Source organism: Lissotriton helveticus, chromosome 1_1 (assembly GCF_964261635.1).
Source record: "Lissotriton helveticus chromosome 1_1, aLisHel1.1, whole genome shotgun sequence".
NCBI classification, from domain to species: Eukaryota; Metazoa; Chordata; class Amphibia; order Caudata; family Salamandridae; genus Lissotriton; species Lissotriton helveticus.
In genome coordinates, this window is record NC_136057.1 from 969,352,983 (window position 1) to 969,372,471 (window position 19,489).

A 19,489-nucleotide genomic window follows, 5' to 3' on the forward strand; every position below is an offset into this window, starting at 1 on the left:
CTGCCCTGTTTGGTGCCACTGTCCAGCAGTGCCAAGATTACAAAATGTAAGAATGTGCACCAAAAAGAAATCTAGTTGCAATATGAATTTCAAAATAGTTCCTTTATTATGTATCTTCAATTTTAGAAATGTTAAAATCCAGCCAACTCATTTCGTTCCATATACTCCTGAAACTTCCTCAGTGCTCCACACCGAGTATGATGATTATTTGTTATATATTCCGTATAGATTGTTAATCCATCCATATGATAAGAAGTGAAAACTTTTCCACAATCGGTGTTCAGTCTATTTGATGGCCTATGGCGAACACCGAAAAGTTCACCCTGCCCCATTTTTATTACCGTGATAAGTATCAATAAGACGATCACACAAATCCCTCTTACGGAAAGAACTTTCAGCTAATCTAGTTACACTTCTCTGTTTGGTTTCATGTGATCAGGTGTCAGATGTCAGAGCACTGGACCTAACAGATGGAGTATTTAACCTGGACAATACACAAAATATAATTCTAGGTTGGTTAATTATCCTTCCTTCCCAGATTCCCCAAAGATGTGTGTTGTAAGGTATATAAAGAATTATGAAGCTATGGTGGTTAATATAGGGAGTTTGCAGGACCCCAAAAACTGTGCACCTCTTGCATGTATCCACGCTAAAATTTGATTACTTAAGCAGTAAGGAATGGCGTCATATAAGAGTAATATGCAATTAATGTGCAACGGAGAAGGTGGGGATGGCTGAGTATAGTGGTGATATACAAAAGTTGGCATGAATCGCTGTCTCACTAAGCCGAAACACTGACTTTTACACCTGTGTTTTGTTGCATAATGTTAACGCTCTGTTTATTTAGGCACTTCAAATACTCTGTTTACACAAATCATTATTCTGCAATGTTTAAATGATATTATATGCTATGTGATTTAACGCATCAGTGTCAACATGCATAAATTTGCCTATGTTACCTGCTTCAATACCTGAAAAATTAAAAACCAAATTAAACAAATTTATAGAAAAAAAGTAAGGTATGACAGCGGACATCCACCCACATGAGGAAAGACAATTGCTGATAGCTCTAAGGAAACTATTCAGGGCAGTCTTTTCGCCTACCATCACCTGATCTACTTTTATCCCCTTCTATTCCTTTACCCTAGAATCTGATGGGTCAAAACTGGATTAAGGATGCCACTATCCATTTGCAGTTGCAGGAACAAAGACGAGGCTGCAACAGCTATGAGGGACTATGGAGATATCCTGGTTTCAGCTGAGTGGACTTTGTTAAAGTTGAACTAAGACTTTTTCCCCAAGTGTTGTAGAAAATTAAGTTGTTTGATTGTTTCTCTAAATGGCTGCTGTTAATAAGGTGAAGAAAGTATAGCATAATCCTTGCCTCTGTGTCCTTAATAGAACTGAAACTTTCTGTTACGACAGTTAAGACATTTTTAATTCCTCACCTTTAGAAAAGGTACCATAGCAGTACCTCCTATGTAGGAGGGTCTGTGGAGTGTCTGACCAAAAAATCCTATAGGACAGAGCAGGCAAAATAACCTTCAGTCACACCGTAGTATCATGGAAGTTGCGCTTCGTGAACATGTACATTGATGCCCACGTCACAGACTGATAGATGTCCAGAAACATCACTCAGCTTCCTAGCGGAGTGGTAGAAGCCTTGGCCCTGGCGGAATGAGATCTCAGTCCTCCCTGAGGGTCCTTGTTGGCCAGGGCATAGCAGACCTTAATGCAGAGTACTATCCACCTTGACAAAGTCCTTTTCTACACCACTATTGCTTTGTTTGGCGCAGAGAACCCAACAAAAATATAATTGTACATCTGATCGATCTTGGTGCAATCGATGTAAAAGCTCAAGGCTCTAATGGGGTCCTGCCGATGGAGTCTCTCCACCTCTTTCCAGGTGTGAGGCGGAGTAAAGAATGTTGAGAGGGTGATGGATTGTGTAAAGTGAATAAGAGTCACAACTTTTGGCAAAAGGGGTCACCTTAGTCCTTTTCTGCACCACCATAGCTTTCTTTGGCGCAGAGAACCCAACAAAAATATAATTGTACATCTGATAGATCTTGGTGCAATCAATGTAAAAGCTCAAGGCTCTAATGGGGTCCAGCCGATGGAGTCTCTCCACCTCTTTCCAGGTGTGAGGCGGAGTAAAGAATGTTGAGAGGGTGATGGATTGTTAAAGTGAATAAGAGTCACAACTTTTGGCAAAAAGGGGCCAACTTAATCCTTAACACTAGTTTGTCTGGAAAAAAGTTGGGGTAGGGCAGTTGCACCGAGAGGACCCGAAACTCACTCATGACCAGCTGAAGTAAACACAAAGTGAAAAACAGTCTTTTGAGTCAGAAGATGCAACAAGTAATTGTTTATTGTGTATTGTCTTGATTGGATTACACATGGAAAAAGTCAGGAACAAGTTGAGATCCTACTCAGGGATCACAAAGGGTTTGTTTTGAAGGAAACATGTGTGAACCGTTCTAGAAATCACAGAAAAACTGGTTATTTAAACAAGGACGGCTGGTCAGGTAAACGCAAAAAGGTCAAAAGGGTTGGCAAATAACCTTTAATGGTGCCCACTGTAAGTCTTTTCTGGGCCAGAGAAAACACGAAAAAGAAGACATCCAACAGTTTGGCGTCTCACAGGTCCATGTTGCAGACACACCAGGATATAATTTTGTCCCAGTGCCTGGTATAGATGTACTTTGTAGAGGGATGCCAACCACAACTTATGGCAGTAGATCAAACACAGAAAACTGCTGCTGCTCAATCTTCAAGCATGAAGGTGGAGGTTAGGGTGTAGAACCCTTCCAGATGCTGTGACGGAAGATTACTCCAGAAGCTGCAACTGATCCAAGGACAGATGCTCAAACCCAGAAGTTCTGTGTAGCACACTCTCCCAGTCCAATCCACCCCCTCTAGGATGACTTTGGTTCATAAGCTCCTGATCTCTTTTAAAACTCGAGGGAGGACAGGCAGGGATGGGAAGGCATACAGGACTCCTGTGCTCCACTTTAACCTAAATGTGTTACCTGGAGAGGACCTGCTCGGAAACTCCAATGTGTAAAGGTGTTGAAACTGCACATTACTGAGGGTGGCAAAAACATCCAGCCAGGGTTCTCCTCATTGTTGGAATATTCCCAATGCCGCCTCGGGATGTAATCGCCATTTGTGATCCACCAGGCGCTATTTGCTGAGCTATGTCTGCTGTAATATTAAAAAATCTTACCAGGTGGTTTAGGATCAGGGAAATGCACTGATGCCCCAGCCAACTCCAGGGGCAAAAAGCCTCCTGACACAAGACCCACAACCCCACACCACCTTCATTTTACAGTACCACATGACATAATTGTTGTCAATGAGGGCCTGTACCTGCCTCCCATTGACAGTCAGCAGGAAGGCCTTCAATGCCAAACACAAGGACCTATAACTTCAACAGTTTGTTGTGGCGTTGGTTTTCACCAAAGATTAGAGTCCTATGTTCTCCATCTCTCCCAGATGACCGGCCCAACCCAGTACAAACACATCAATCACCACTGTCAGCTCAGTGTGGGGTAGAGAGAGTGGTCTGCCACTAGTCCGCTTGCAGTTGAACAGTTAGCACTGCAGGTATTCTGAAGACTCCTTTGAAACCCGTATGAAATCTGACAGACTCCCTTGGTGCTGGGCCCACCGACTCTTTAGATCCCCTGCAGAGCCCACAAATGCCATCTGGCAGATTAGCTGAACAGGTTGCAGGAGGCCAATAGGCCAAGAAGACTTAGAGCCACTCTGATTGATAGTCAGGGCTGAGGCTGAAACAGGGCTGATGCCTGAATTTCCAGCGGAAAGGCCCTCAATTGCACTGTATCCAATTTGGCTCCAATAAAACGTAGCCTCTGCAAAGTAATCAGGTGCGACTTTGGCACACTGACCGTGAACCTCAGCGATGTTAGGAGGTTCGCTAGCATCTAGAGGTGGTCACCGACTGAATGTCGCGAAGCATCTTCAAAAGCCAGTCATCAAGGTAGGGGGGAAGACTGATAATTCCAACCTCTGAAGGTTCCCCGGCGACCACCGTGTGAGAAAGTACCGTTTTGCACGGCTAGCCTCCCCCCCTTTTGCTTGGTTTTTATGTGAGTTTGAATGCAGTGCACAGGGTCCCTGCCAACCAGGTCTCGTGTGCCAGTGCTCCTTCCCTAAACCAAACCCAAACTCCCAATTGGTACTTCTGCTCCCTGTAAGTCCCTGGTAAATGATACCCTGGATACCTAGGGCCTGAGAGCTGAAGAGGGTCCCTTAGGGTCCCCCTCACTGTGACCATGCCACTGCCCTTGCAGCCCACATGCCCTTGTGAGGGAGAAAACAACAAGGTCACATTGGCACCCTGCCTTGGGTCCATGCAAGATAGCACTGCCTGACAGCATATGTAAAACACTTCTCAAGAAGGCCTCACAGCCCTAAGACAGGGTGCACTATACTACAGATGAGGGCATATTTGCATGAGCAGATATGCTCCAACAATATTGGGCACCATTTCCTAATATTTTAGGTGCCAGTGAAGTAATAGAGAGTACATGGGCTGGAAACTCAACAACTCGAGTTGCACAGCACCATGATGGCAGCACTGAATATAGGAGTGTTTGATACCAAACTACTCCTTTCAATAAATCCACACTGATGCCAGTGTGGGATTTATTGTACCATGTACTCAAAGGGCACCTCGGAGGTGCCCTGAATACCTGCCAACCCTGGTGTGGTCTCCGATCGGCTCTCGGCAGCCAGCCACCACCAGACATGTTTCTGGACCCCTGGGAAGAGAGCCCCTTCTGTCTGGGACCAGAAAATATGCACATCCTGGGCAGAGTTGTCATGCCTCCTCCCACAGGATGGGCCTGTGCTAGAAGGGAGAAGATTTACAGGCCACACCCAGCTAGCTGCAGATGGCATCCCTCGGTTTACACCCCCACTTAGGGTAGGAAAACCGGTGGTAAAATTAAAAAAGAAGGAGGTGTCCCCACCTCTGCCAACTCTATCCATAAGGTGGAGGAAGTGAGGTGAAGCACCACTTTCAGTCCCTACCATCTTGAAGATGGGGGACCCTCCAATCAGGGCTAGGTCTATGTCCCCTCCCATAGGAGGGTTGTATTAACCCCAGATAAGGTGCAAATTGGTAATAGGTAATAGAGGGTGTAGTCACCCCGATAAGGTGCCAATCGGCCCTACTTGCTACTCCCCTAAAACGCCTCCTAAATTTAATATTTAGGTGGCTCTCCCAGACCTGCCACTCAGATCTGTGACGACCTAAGAAGAAAGAAGACACCCTGCAGCAGAAGCTAGAAGACAACAACTGCCTTGTTCCCCAGCCCTACCGGCCTGTCTCCAACTTCGACAACCCTGCGACCTGTCTTGCAACAGTGACCTCCAAAACCCCTGAGAGCTGTTGCCTTCAACAAAGACTCTAATCTCCAGAGGACAGCGGACCTGTCCAGAAGAAATTGACTCCAAAGACTCTGGATCCAGGAAGATACGCGTCCCCTGCCCACTTTTAACATGACATCCACGGCACGAGTGGATCACCTGTGCAGTGAAGTCTCCCCGGCAATCCTGAATCCTGACCTCCTGTCCAGCGTTGGCTGACTTCCCCTGCCCTCCAGAGCGGTACAACTGGCTCTGGTAAGACTCAAACGTCGAAAGGCACACCTGCACTCGAAGCCTTTGGGCCTTGGTGAGCTGAACTGACGGTGTCCCTACAAACCCCTACATCCCAACGTACCGCTGCTGTTGTTGGTCTTCCTCCTGTAACCTCTGGTGCCATGCTTGCATCCCCTTTATTGTCAAGAAGATCCTCATTGAAAAGTATTGACCACCCGATGTCAAATTTGCACCCTGCACCCAGCCGGCCCATGTGTTGCTGGTGGTGTATTTTTGGTGCTGCTTTGTGGACCCCCCTGTGCTAAGCCCCAAAGTTTGGCCCTTGCAACTGATTTACTTACCTTCAAGCAGTGTGGCTTCAGGCACCCCCTATCTCCATTGGAAAGTATTGGGTCGAACTCCAATTTTGACCTCTGCTCCCGGCCGCTCCAGTGCCGCTGGTGGTAATGTTTTGGTACCTACCACTGGCCTTTGCTGACTTTTGGCTCCGAAGACTGAGATTGTAAGTTAAATACCTACCTGTTTAACCACGATAGTGTTTTCCCCGATAGGATAACACTGGACTGTGTGAAAAAGGTTTTGTGTCAATTTTTCAATTTTGCAGCAAAATAGACAAATGGGCTTCTGAAAGCTGCTCTCATGTGGGTGAAAGATGCGACGGAACAAAAAGGCTGGGCTTAGCCTTGTTGGACTATCTGCATTAACCATATGTTGGAAGGTATGACTTGCCACCCTTGGAGAGAGAAAATGATGGATCCTGCCTCCCCACGAGGTGGTAATGTGCCGCTAAGGCAAACTACAGTGTCTGTGCACATTTCCTGCTGGATCCTCTATCCTGACCCCAAATGGACTGGGGTGCCTGTTCTTGGGGTGGTGGATCTTGACACTGTCTGAAGGTGAAATCTCTAGTGATACCCTGAAAGGGACAAAGTTGTTGGGGTTTCTGCTGGGCGCAAATGAAAACTCTAAGGGAGAGCACAGTCGCTCTTTTATCTTTAAATCACTCAAGGGCAGAGCCAGCCTTCTTGCCAAAGAGGTGAAATCCGAGAAAAGGCATATCCATGAGTTGACACCTGAATGCCACCCGAGAAGTCCATGGATCTCATCCATACATGGCACCAAAGCACTGCACTAGTGCCAATTACACTACCTAAACAGGTGGTTGTGACCAGGCTCGACTGGGTGATTTTCTTGGCCGCACCATGGTCTTCTTGAATGGTATGTGCCAAATTACCATACAATTCTTCTGGGACTGCTGGTGAGGTCTCAGCCACCGTACATTTCCAGCAAACAGCTGCCGTTTACTGAGGGAAAAGCGAGTGGAAGAAAAAATCCTCTGCCCAAATGGTTACATTCTTTACTACAATGTTCAGGGTAGATGGTGGCAAAGAAATTAAGGTGAGCCCTGCTAGCAGAGGCCTGTTATACCGGTTCCCAGCAATAGTGTGCTCCATCAGGAAGGCAGGGTCACCCAGGGAGGGTCTGTGGTGATGTGCCACCCCTGGTTACAGGTGGGCTAGAGCAGGTTTTAGGCTCGCTAACTTTGAGCACTGGATGTCATCTCCATGGTAGAGGCAGTGTCTTGTACGAATCAGAGCATACAGTGATGTAGGTCGAGATGAGTTTGGCTCGGAGTTGAAAACCCGAATCAGAAACGAGTCCACCACCAGCCCTGGTGGCATTAATCCCAGTGTCGATGTTGAAGAAACTAGTTTGAATTTTGGCACTGGGGAGGGGGTCGGCTCCAAAGCTGGCACAAAACCAGATACGCGTTTAGAGGGTACAGACAGTGCCGAGGACAGAACTGCGATAGATAATCCAAATGGAGGCCTCTGCAGATCCTTGGGGCCTCAAGGGATGCCCAAAGGGAGCTGGAAGAGTGTCAAAGATTCACAACATAGCCGCTTTAAAGGCCTTAACCTGTTGTGACATAGCTGATATCCGGGAGAATTCGAAGTGCATTAAGATCATTGGCTGAACTGGCTCAGCGGACCAAGTTAAGGAGTGAGATTGAGTGGCACCTTGAAGCCTTCACAACTTCTCTTATGAAGAGGAGCGAGATGCAGACAAGTCCCGCTTGGCCTTCTTGTGTTTCCCTATCGACTTGGATCTAAAGGCTTCGCCCATGAAGAGGAACTGTTACAATAATGGCCTCAATATCGGGAACAGGTCTGTTCCCTCAACTTCGAGCGGGACTTGCACCGTTTTTTTCCTAATATTTGGCTAAATAAAGCTGCGCTTCATGATCCTGGATTGCCTTTAAGTTCATGAGGGCGCTATCCTCTTATGACTTAAGACTCGTGTTGGGAAACCAAAATGACACCTCATGCAGGTCTGCCACAGACATTGGTTTGCGACTGTTTCTACAAGGTTTAAATTCTGTAGTCTTTGTGTGGGACATAGTTTCCTCGCACACTGGTTAGTTTTAGTTGTAAAATTATCTTGAAAAAATACTCGCCAACAGACGAGAAGAAGATGGGATTGCAGCTCCAGATCTGCATACAAAGGTGCAGAAAGAAAGGAATAGACGTCGACATGCAGGGGTGGCGCTTGTATGCTGTTCTTTTTGTCCAAAGCATAACGAAGTAAATGCAGAACTGCAAGCCACCACCTACAGGAGCTCTTTAAAGCTTCTTCATCCAGTCGTGCATCCGGGGATGTTCTAAAGGCGAGGTAAAAGTATCCATCAGAAACCCAAGGTTATAGAATGAACAGTTTTTAATCAGGGTAATTTGCACTAATTGCTGGTATTGGGACAAGGCATGTCTACGATACTACTTAAGAGGCCTGCTTTTCACAAATGTGGTACAACTGCCAATTAAGAAGTTGGCGAAATGCTGTTCACCCTATGGGGGTAAAACTCTGTTTGCCATTGCTTGCTGTAACAGCACTGTTTACAGTTGGAGAGGAGCAACAGCATAAACGATACCTGAGCAATTAGGGGTACAGAGAGCGAGTACACACAAATAAGAACTGAGATTGCTAGAACCATACAGTCTTAAAAATACAGAACGGAATAATGATATGTGAAAGACAAAGGCAAAGGTTAGTATAGATTAAATATGAGATGAGTTAGATTAAATAATGAAAATGACATTGCTCTTCCTTACCGATTTTAAAAGGAATTCTGTCCATGATGTGCTTTGCATTGTCTATTTTCACAAAGTCATCAGTAATCCTCACAGTGTCAAATTCCATTCCTTTGGCCTTGTGCACTGTGCCGAGAATGTAGTCTACACAAAATAAGCAAAAGGTAGGTAATATTAAATCTGTGATCATTTGCATCAACTTAAAATCATCTGAGGACAAGCTCTAAGCTTTTAAGCCTATTTTGTTCATGGCTAGTAAGCTTGTTCAGTGAGTGGTTAGCTAGTTAGGAGAACACTGCTGACGTATGGAGTCAGTTACTCACTATTCTGCTGTGGAGTTCCAAAGTTCCCATGTATCCAAGTGCCACTTGTACCTATGCAGCACCAAAGACGTACCAATTTTCATTATCAATGGAACAGATCAGAAGTACCTATGGCTAAATAATGTATTCCTAAACACACCTTAACCACCACACCTTGTATGCAGAAGCAGTCAAGCTGAGAATATGACCAGTGTGCTCCTGAGTAATATTAATAATACTGGTCTCCATGGTTCCTAATTCTCCAGATGCCCATCAAACGAAAATAATCCACAAATTCTCTCAATATGGTTTTTTGCTTTGAACTCCTGACACAGATAATAGGGTGCCACAAGCTTCGTACATTACCAGATTAATGTTCCACTAATCATCCCCCTCCACCTCCCTTTTACTCATCCCAAGCCTCCTACAACTGCTAAGAGCTGCAAAACAAAAAAACTACATCTTTCCCTTCTATCCCTCCACTATCCTTTTTAATCCAAACACCAGACTAACATGTCCACCACTCAAATTAATTTCATATTTCGCTATACTAATTTTATGTAAACGCTATATAAATGCAAGCCTTTTTACATTACCTCTTCTACCCTTTCACTATCCTTCTCATTCCAAGTAACTAACTTATCCACCACTCAAATTGCTTTCATATTTTACTATACTAATTTACCACTAAGTATTATGGGTTCTGAAATAGCTTACTATTTGCCGAAAAAGCTCTTCAACACCCCATCAAGGGGCAAGCGCTATAGAAATGCGAACCTTTTTCTTTATTCTATTACTCCACTATCCTTTTCAGTCCAAATAACTAACATGTCCACCACTCAAATTAATTTCATATTTTCACTATACTGATTAAACAATAATCCTTTATGGGTTCCGAGTAGTGTGCCTCTCGCCGAAAAAGCGATTCAATGCCTTGTCAGGGGTAGTAAGCGCTATATAAGGAAAATGCTACTTACCAGTATGCATCTGTTCTTGGCATGTAGAGCTGCAGAGTTGTTCACTATGCATAGATCGCCATCTGGTGTTGGGCTCGGATGTTTGCATGTTTTAGTCTTAGAAGAAGTCTTGTAGTCACGAAGTTGGTGATTCCTCCTTCGGTCGACAGTGCGCGTGGGCTTCGGCTCCATCGTTAGATTGTTTTTGCTAGTAGGGTTAGATGGAGTGGTGAGAAATAAAAAGATGTCCATGCGTGATGTATCTAATTAAGATAATACTGGATCAGATAGAGGTATCCGAGGAGGAGGGTGGGCGTGTACAACTCTGCAGCTCTACATGCCAAGAACAGATGCATACTGGTAAGTAGCATTTTCCGTTTGAGGCTTATGAGCTACAGATTGAACACTATGCATAGACTATATAGCAGTATACTCCTTAGCGGTGGCTACCTGTATCTGTTGCAGTAGTTTGAAAAAGTGTTGTTTTTAATACAGTATGGCCCACACTAGCTTGTTGTTTTGCTTGCACATCTACACAATAGTGTTTTGTGAAGGTGTGTGGCGTGGCCCAAGTTGCTTCTTTACATATGTAATCTAGGGGGATGTTCCCTAAGAATGCCATAGATGCCCCTAGTTTACGTGTAGAATGAGCTCTAGGGGGAATGGTTAACGTGCGTTTGGCTTTAAGGTAGCATATTTATATGCATTTTACAATCCACCTTGCAATTCCTGTTTTGGATATAGGATTGCCCTTATAAGGTGGGGAGAAAGCTACATTGTTTGGTTTGGTTTATCTAAAGGAATTCGTTCTTTCAATGTAGCAAAGTAATGCTCTTTTAACATCCAGGGTCTGTAGAGCTCTTTCTGCCCCTGAATCTGGTTGAGGGAAGAATACTGGTAGTTCAACAGACTGGTTTAAATGGAAGGCAGATACTACTTTGGGTAAAAAATGTGGGTTTGTTCTAGGAACTACTTTGTTATGATGGATTTGTAAAAATGGTTCTTGTATAGTTAGGGCCTGGAGTTCGCTCACTCTTCTGATAGATGTGATGGCGACTAAAAATGCTACTTTTCAAGAAAGGCACTGTAGTTAACATTTGTGTGAAGGTTCAAATGGAGGACCCATTAGTCTGGTAAGGGCTACTTTGAGATTCCACAATGGAGAGGTTTTAGCTCTCGGTGGAATTATTCTTTTAATTCCTCCCATAAAAGCTTTGATCACGGGAACTCTAAACAAAGACAAATGTTGTCTGTTTTGTAAGTAGGCCGCTATGACAGCTAGATGTAATCTTATAGATGTATATGCTAGGTTCCATTGTTGTAGATGCAAAAGGTAACAGATGATGTTTTGAATGGAAGCATCTAGTGGGTCAATTTTGTTGTGTGAGCAATAAATGACGAACTTGTTCCATTTTGCTGCATAGCATGCCCTTGTTGTAGGGCGTCTAGCTTCTTTGATAACATTCATACAGTCTGGCGGAAGATTAAGGTAGCCGAACTCTAGGATTTCAGGAGCCAGATCACAAGGTTGAGATGATTGGGATCTGGGTGTCTTATCTCTCCATGGTTCTGAGTGAGAAGCATGGGTGAGAGGTGCAGCTTTTGATGTGGTACTACTGATAGTTCCAACAGAGTTGTGAACCATGGTTGCCTTGCCCATGTTCGAGCAAGTAGGATCATTGTGAGGGAATGCTGTTGGAGTTTCCTCACTAGCAATGGATTGAGTGGGAGAGGCGGAAAAGCGTAAGCAAATTTGCCTGACCAATAATTCATCAATAGCTCATTGCCTTTGGACAATGGGTGTGGATACCTGGATGCGAAGCTTGGGAATTTTGCGTTTTGGTGTGTGGCGAACATATCTATGTCTGGATGTCCCCACGTGTGAAAGAATGGAAGAAGATCTTGAGATGAAGTTCCGATTCGTGGATCTGTTGTGTTTGACGGCTAAGCAGATCCGCTATTTGATTGTGTACTCCTGGTAGGTGTTCTGCTAGGAGGTATATCTTCTGTGGAATGGCCCATCTTCAGATGATCTGTGCTAGACGGGATAGCTGGAGAGAGTTTGTCCCCCCTGTTTTTTTATGTAATACATTGCTGTCATGTTGTCTGTACGGATTAGGACAGCTTCGCCTAGCAGATGCGGTTGAAAAGACTGCAACGCTAGAGAGATTGCCAACAATTCCTGGTAGTCGATGTAGAATTGTTTTTGATGAGAGGTCCATAAACCTTTAACGGTATGGTTTTGGAGATGTGCTCAAAGCCGGTGAGTGATGCATCTGTTGTTAGCACTATCTGAATGAGAGGCCAGCTTCACAATCGTCCTCTCGATGTTCCGGAGAGAGGCCAGATTGCAAACTGGATGGAGGTTCTAGTGTGGAAACTTAGCACCACACTGTTCACATTTCTTAAATGGAGTTCGTTCCATCGACGTCCGTGTCTATCGGCGCGGGTAGGCCCAACGGCCCGCGTCGAGGTGCGCAGGCGTCAAGGTGTGATCGAAAGTTGTCGAGGGTGCGCGTCAAAGGCACGCGATCTAAACAATACCGTCGGTTAACTGTGATTGAGCGTCGAAGGGGGTTCGATAAAGATACCGATCTGGAGCGCAGCAAGTCACATCCGAACCCGATGGCGGAAAAAAACAATCTAACGAAGGAGCCGAAGCACATGCGCCCTATCGACCGAAGGAGGAGTCACCAACCGTATGGTTTTGGAGATGTGCTCAAAGCCGGTGAGTGATGCATCTGTTGTTAGCACTATCTGAATGAGAGGCCAGCTTCACAACCATCCTCTCGATGTTCCGGAGAGAGGCACAGGTTGCAAACTGGATGAAGGTCCGAGTGTGGAAACTTAGCACCACACTGTTCACATTTCTTAAATGGAGTTCGTTCCATCGACGTCCGTGTCTATCGGCGCGGGTAGGCCCAACGGCCCGCATCGAGGTTCGCAGGCGTCAAAGTGTGATCGAAAGTTGTCGAAGGCACGCGATCTAAACAATACCGTCGGTTAACTGTGATTAAGCGTCTAAGGGGGTTCGATAAAGATACCGATCTGGATCGCAGCAAGTCACATCCGAACCCGATGGCGGAAAAAAACAATCTAACGAAGGAGCCGAAGCCCATGCGCACTATCGACCGAAGGAGGAGTCACCAACCGTGTGACTACAAGACTTCTTCGAAGACAAAAACAACATGCAAACATCCGAGCCCAACACCAGATGGCGATCTATGCATAGCATACAATCTGCAGCTCATATGCTTCGAACATGCAATAACAATACAAAACATAGATGGGCATCAAGGTGTGAGTCCCAAGCATTTCCTTATGAACATATAAGGTGATTGGACATCAATTCAGACTACACCCTTGACAAGGTACCAAGTAGACACTTGTCCCAGACTAATGTCACATCAGGTGCTATATCGGTGTCATTTGCAGAATGAGTTGACACTTTCACAGTTCAGAAGACCTTTGTTTCATTACAGTGATTCTGCATAAATTGAAGAAAATGCTGTCTCCCATTACCTAAAATTGAGAAGATGGTGACATCCATTACCTAAAATGGAGCAGGGGACTACTCAAAAATAGAGTTCAAACGTAAGACTTTAAGTCAGTTTTTGAATTTATGAAAGAAGCAAAGCTGGAGAACAAAAAGAAACCAGTCAAGGTTTCTAAGATTGTAGATTGGCCCTCTATAATAAGTAGTAGAGCCCCCTTATGTAATATCCCGCAAACTTTAAGGTGGAAACTTAAAATGTCTTCTTAAAGGCAGGCATGGTACTCTGAACCGTCTTTGATAATACTGAAAATGTGACGCACAAATAGTATATTATTCTCTCATCCACTCAGAATCTATGATAACATTTTAAAAAGATTCTTTACACCATCAGGGACAGTCTGCTTCTCACCGGCAAATGTTGGGTCATCACTGTGATATTGGTACAGGCGGGTCACCAGGTCTGGAATTCGGACATTGAATTTTTCAACAATGGAAATTTTGCTCTCTAACTCCTTATCTTCTGAAGCTGATGCATATTGTCTTAAAGCAGCAAAGCCATTCTCCTTTCTGGACCACATTTTGATAAAGTTGTCTTTGATGAACAGACATTCTGTGTAGTAGAAAATTATAACATCAGTTATAAGAAGCAATCAGGAAAATGCTTGGTGTGTATACATTACTGCTAATTTGCTTACTTGCAACACTGAGCCTGCTTGCATTAAAATAGGCATAGGGCTGGAAATAAAGTCTGCTTCAAGGTAAAGCAGGGAAAGTAAGCAGAAAAGCATGAGCAGCCCCACATGTGCGGGACTGGACGAAGTATCCCATTCTGCGTCTTAGTAAGGAGGATAAGAAGAAAACCTAAATAGATGTTAAATTCATAGCCACTGACTAGTCTCACCCATGTGCAGGATCCCTGAATACTTTTAAAAACTCTAAAACATAAATAAAAAAAAGCAAAAATAGATGCCTATAGGCAAACACTTACCTTATATTTTTTAACTTTTAAAATAAAGTAAATAGTGAAATTATAAGGGATTCAAAGAAAAAAAAACAGCTATGTTACACACTAACATTTCTTCCTTTGCCCATTTTAAAAGTGGAGAACATTAAAGTGAATTGTTGGATAAGCATACAGACTAGCATAGGGAAAACAAGCATTGGTGTAGCCAATAGGTCTCGCTTTTGGGACCTTATAAGTATTTAGTTATGCAGCACAATATCCTTGGTGCAACAACATCAACTGTTGAATGGGTAAACACTTATAAGGTCCCAAAGTCGAGACCTATTGGCTATGCCAATTCTTGTTTACATAAAAACTGTTGAGTATCAGGTACGTCCTACTCCCAAATAGACAGTTAGCATGTTAACCGACCAGAGTGAGAGAGGAGAGATTTAGAGAGAGCGAGAGAGAGGTTTAGTGAGAGATTTAGAGAGAGAGAGCGATATTTAGAGAGAGAGATTTAGAGAGCGAGAGTGTGCTTACGTGCCAGGGCAGAGCTGTATTTGGTGCATCAGGTGCAGTGGCACCGGGTAACAGGAGTCTTAGGCGACTCCTGAACTGCAGTTATGGTTTTATTTTTATAGCCCACTAGCACAGTGGGTGTCCAATTTGTCTGCTTGTACAAGGGCGCCTGCCACCCTTACTGCCCTACCGACTCCTGCCTGCAATATGCCGTGGCTGACTCAGGGAACTGTACACGCAGCACGGTCACAAGATGCTGTCAGTTTCGTCGTAGGCATTTTATGAATGTTCTCCACTCACATGTTCACAAGACTACGCGCACACAAGCTGAAACACTAACCTTCTGAGCGTATAGACTTAAAAAGAACAAGCACTGCCTGGCTGAAGCAGAGTGGTGGGTAAAACAACAGAGCAGGATGAAGGATGTGGTGGGTCAAAAGCAGCTGCGGTGTTGTCTGTAAACAACAAGCTCTCTGCATTGAGCAGATTGTAAAACCAATGTCCCCGCTGCGCATGTTGGGGGGGGCCAAGGAATGCAGATTTAAAATGGAGAGGCTGGAATGAGAATCCATTCTACACGCAGGCATGCACAAAATTAGCACTTACATGTAAATACCTCGTTAATTGCCTCCATGTGTGTATGCACACACACACATTGCACACCTCTCTTCCCTCTAATATTTCTTCATGTATAATAGTACTATATCATAAATAGAGTGGATGAAATAATGTAGCAAATCATCTCTCTCTATTTGTCCTCGCCCTAACACATTAATTAATACTGCTTCTAAATTGTTCCGACAAACCCTTATAAATGGGCTCCTTGTGTCGTATTTGTGGAGAAGGATCTATGTGCCTGTGTGCCTATCTCACGATCTATATACATGTAAACTCACATAATGGAAAAGAGGCGCACTCATATGTAGAATGCTTTCTTACTTGCTATTTTAGCAGCCATACTAAGGTTGAATTATTGATAGTTTATTACATTTTTGAACGTGAGAAACGGAATAGACCGTACGTAGACTGCATCAACTGTTATACACTAAAACAAAGCAAGACCTACAAGGCTGGAAGTAAACATTGTTTGCCGCTAATATAAAATGCTGTGGTGAATGGTGCAACTGACTCTGCCAATTACCACCAGACATTTTACATCAGTACTACCATACGAAATTGTGTGAAAATACAGTTTATATATAGCTTTTATCCTAAGACCCACGTTATACTGTATGCTATAACTTTCCATTGTCGTGATCAGAGTATATGTCGGAAAACCTTCAAGGGTTTCCAACTTCTGGTCAAATGTCGGTGTCTGTTGCAGTCTTTAATTTTGCATTCATCCTAACGTATTATTTTATAGGATCGAAAGTTTTTTACCTTGTATGATTTTTACTGGGGAGGAAAGGTTGGGATGGGGCAGAATCCCGCTGCCCGCGGCTGTACACATGCACCCATCATCATTTGTGTCGTTTCGCAGTAGAGCCTAGTTGGCTGGGTTCACGTTGTATACGTACCCATAAGTTTAGAGTTTAGAACTTTAGATGAAAGGGTTAGAGACCGGTATGGTGAGCAAGTCGTCCCTGATCTTGTCCTTATCGCTGCTATTTTACATGAATGTTGTGTTTTAAGAGCCTATATATAACTTACCATTCCCCAGTGTGTATTGTGTGTGTGTGTGTGTGTGTGTGTGTGTGTGTGTGTGTGTGTGTGTGTATATATATATACTAGCGGCCCGTCCCGACGTTGTCCGGGTATGAAAAAGAATGTGTGCAATGGTTAGAATAGGCAAGGTTGATTTATTTCAAAACTTCATGGCATACTACATTTCTTGTTTCATGAGACTCTGGATTGAGAATAATCACATGAATGTTTAACATTTTAAGAGCAACAAAAATAGAGTGGGGCGCAGTCCTGCATCCAGTACACAAAACACAAGACAATTACATTTGAACAAACAGATTTTCAGGCAAAGGACAAAGGAAGCTTGAAGTCAGTAAGACAAGCTATCCATAACAGTGTTCACACCAATTTGACACAGTGGCTTTAACGGGTGAATCTGTTACATAGGTCGACGACGTTTCGATCCCTTTCAGAGAGATAATGGGATCATCATCAGGACGGTATGATTACATGCCTGAGTGTAAAGAACTGCCTTCGGTAAGGAAAAGATCTTTCAAGCTAATTTCCATTTCTGGGTTAGAAGAGCTTGATGTCAGGAATGATCTGTGTATAAGAGCTCACATAGGGGCCTGAGTACGGGTTACATGAGGCGCAAGTTAAAGAGCCTCGACGGGGCTCATGGTGATGCTGTAGTAATAGGTGCCGGTAGTACTTGACGTCAATGCGATACCAGTATGAAGGGCATAGGTGGCCAGGTCTCGGGAATTCAAGTGCACGGTGGCTGGGATGTTCAGCTATGCGATGTGCGCGCACCATGACGAGAGAGGAGAGCCAGATGGCGCCTCTGCTCGTTATTGTGCGTGTAACCGCACACTCTATGCCAGCCAAAAAGCTGAGGTAGCACTTTTAAAAGGCCAGACACTAAATGTCTCGCAGAGCAACACATGCTCTGGCTCAAGCGAGACCTAAAAATGGGCTGCTCTTTTAAGGTAAGGACCACCACAATCCCAGCATGCAGGACAATAATAGTTAGTCCTGGACGGCCTGATTAAAAAAAGGAAACTAAGGATCTTATGCCTTAAAGCTTGCTCCAATTCTCATGACTCCAACGGGGAAAAGGGTGAACTTTTTATGTATTTATTCAAGATATTGTTGGCAGAGGACTAGTGGGACAGGTACCTGCTTTTGTCTTCTCTGTCAATGGATCCTCATTAACATTCATAAAGACGAAAAAGAATAGCAAGCTGATCCCTGCCTATAAGTGGTTAGACTGGAAGTAATGGGAGTGAAAGAGATACATTTTTACAGCAGCGATACACATAAAGCGAGTATACATTCAGAAGGTTAAAGTTTGATTTAGAGACAATTATGTAGCTATAATGAAGATAGGTCAATATTGCAGATTGTTCTTGAATTCCTAGTCATTTTATATAACCATTAATTTCGGCAAGGAAGAAAATTAAAAAAATAAACTTCACAAATTACAATTGTTTGATAACCATGTGAAAACTGCAAAAAAAGAGAACTTTTCTCCTCAACACAAAGTAGGTGTAAAAAATGTTGATTTAGGAAAGATAATGATCTATTTAACTTGATAACGCCAAGTATAATACCAGTAACTTACTTGTAAATATGATTTTGTACAGTGACACTCCTCTAGATTTACATGCTGGGCATAATTGCACCACCGAAACACTGAGTTTGTAAGTGTTTTCGTAGTACCTTTTTCACCAAGGAATTAACAGGGGTAGAGCCCATGACTCCCTATGTTATTGACCATAAAACCACAATTTGTCCTTTTAATTAATACTCTTTCCCCTTCTTCATCGGGGACGTGGGGAGTTGTCACAGGGAATCTAGAGCAAATTCAAGCACATTTAGATGTAAGTAACTCAAATCTTTTGCAGCCTGAAATATCTCCTAGATTCACGTGCGTGCTCAGATTATGGAGAGGTTCTTTTCCCTTGTGGAGATAGGTTTGAAGAGGTAGTAGTGCAAAACAACTGATTTAAAATCATTTGACCTACTTTTATTTCTTTTAGCACCTGATTGTCTAGACAATAGTATTTGTGGAATGTTTATTTGTTAGACCATGTTACAACCATACACATGTATTCTAATAACACTTTACGGAGACAGACCAACGTCACCCATTTTATTTCCTTGTAGCATGTGACTAGTTTAATATGTAGCTTCTTGTCTGCTAACTGATAGTATAACTGAATTGTCTGTACAATCCCTTTGCAATGGTTCTTTTGGTTAAAGGTGTTCCTAATACTTGATAAACAGGTCACAAAAATATTTTCCTTTTCTAATGGCATGAGTTTTCTGAATGCAGTGCAGGATAGCTCTTCAACCATCTAATGTATGTAAAACCCTTTGTGAAGGGTTAGTTGATTAAAGAAAAATAGAGATAGTTATATTAATTGATGGACAAAAAGGAAGGCACCACCTGTGGTAATTTGGCTTTGTAATTAATTGCAAATGATTTCTCAACTAATGCGGAATGTAGATCACTTAAACCTCATAAAGATGGAGCTGCTAATTCATTTATTTTTAAAGTAAGGTATTTCAAAGTTGTTTTGTACATTGGTGTGAGAAAGTGGCTCTATATATACTGGACAATAATTAAGTACAGTGCGTATAGAGTACACAAACCCCAAAGGTATAACGGAGGTTAAAGTCAAGACTGACCTTACTCTCAAACGTGGTAGCTTGGTCGAACAGTAAGGCAGTACCAGAGGGCAGTGCAAAGCATTTGTTGTACACACTCAGTCAGCAAAGGATTTCACACACTCAAAGACTGAACTCCAGGCCAATGGTTTTTATATCTAAAGATATAGTTGTTTTATTTTTAGAACCAACAGGCATAAAGGTATACTTTGCTAGATACGATTACTCACATGTAATTACTTTGCAAGGAA

At 43.4% G+C, this 19,489-nt stretch overlaps 1 protein-coding gene across 2 annotated transcripts in view; it reads right to left on the bottom strand.

Moving 5' to 3' along the window:
* Positions 1-19,489, bottom strand: part of FBH1 (F-box DNA helicase 1) — a 664,229-nt gene that overhangs the window by 154,299 nt on the left and 490,441 nt on the right. For both annotated transcript variants that reach the window (XM_078677274.1, XM_078677281.1), the window contains 2 exons: positions 13,887-14,087; positions 8,745-8,867 (listed from right to left, as the gene is read on the bottom strand). In XM_078677274.1, coding sequence (XP_078533400.1) covers positions 8,745-8,867; positions 13,887-14,087 — 324 coding nt within the window. The remainder of the gene's footprint in view (positions 1-8,744; positions 8,868-13,886; positions 14,088-19,489) is intronic.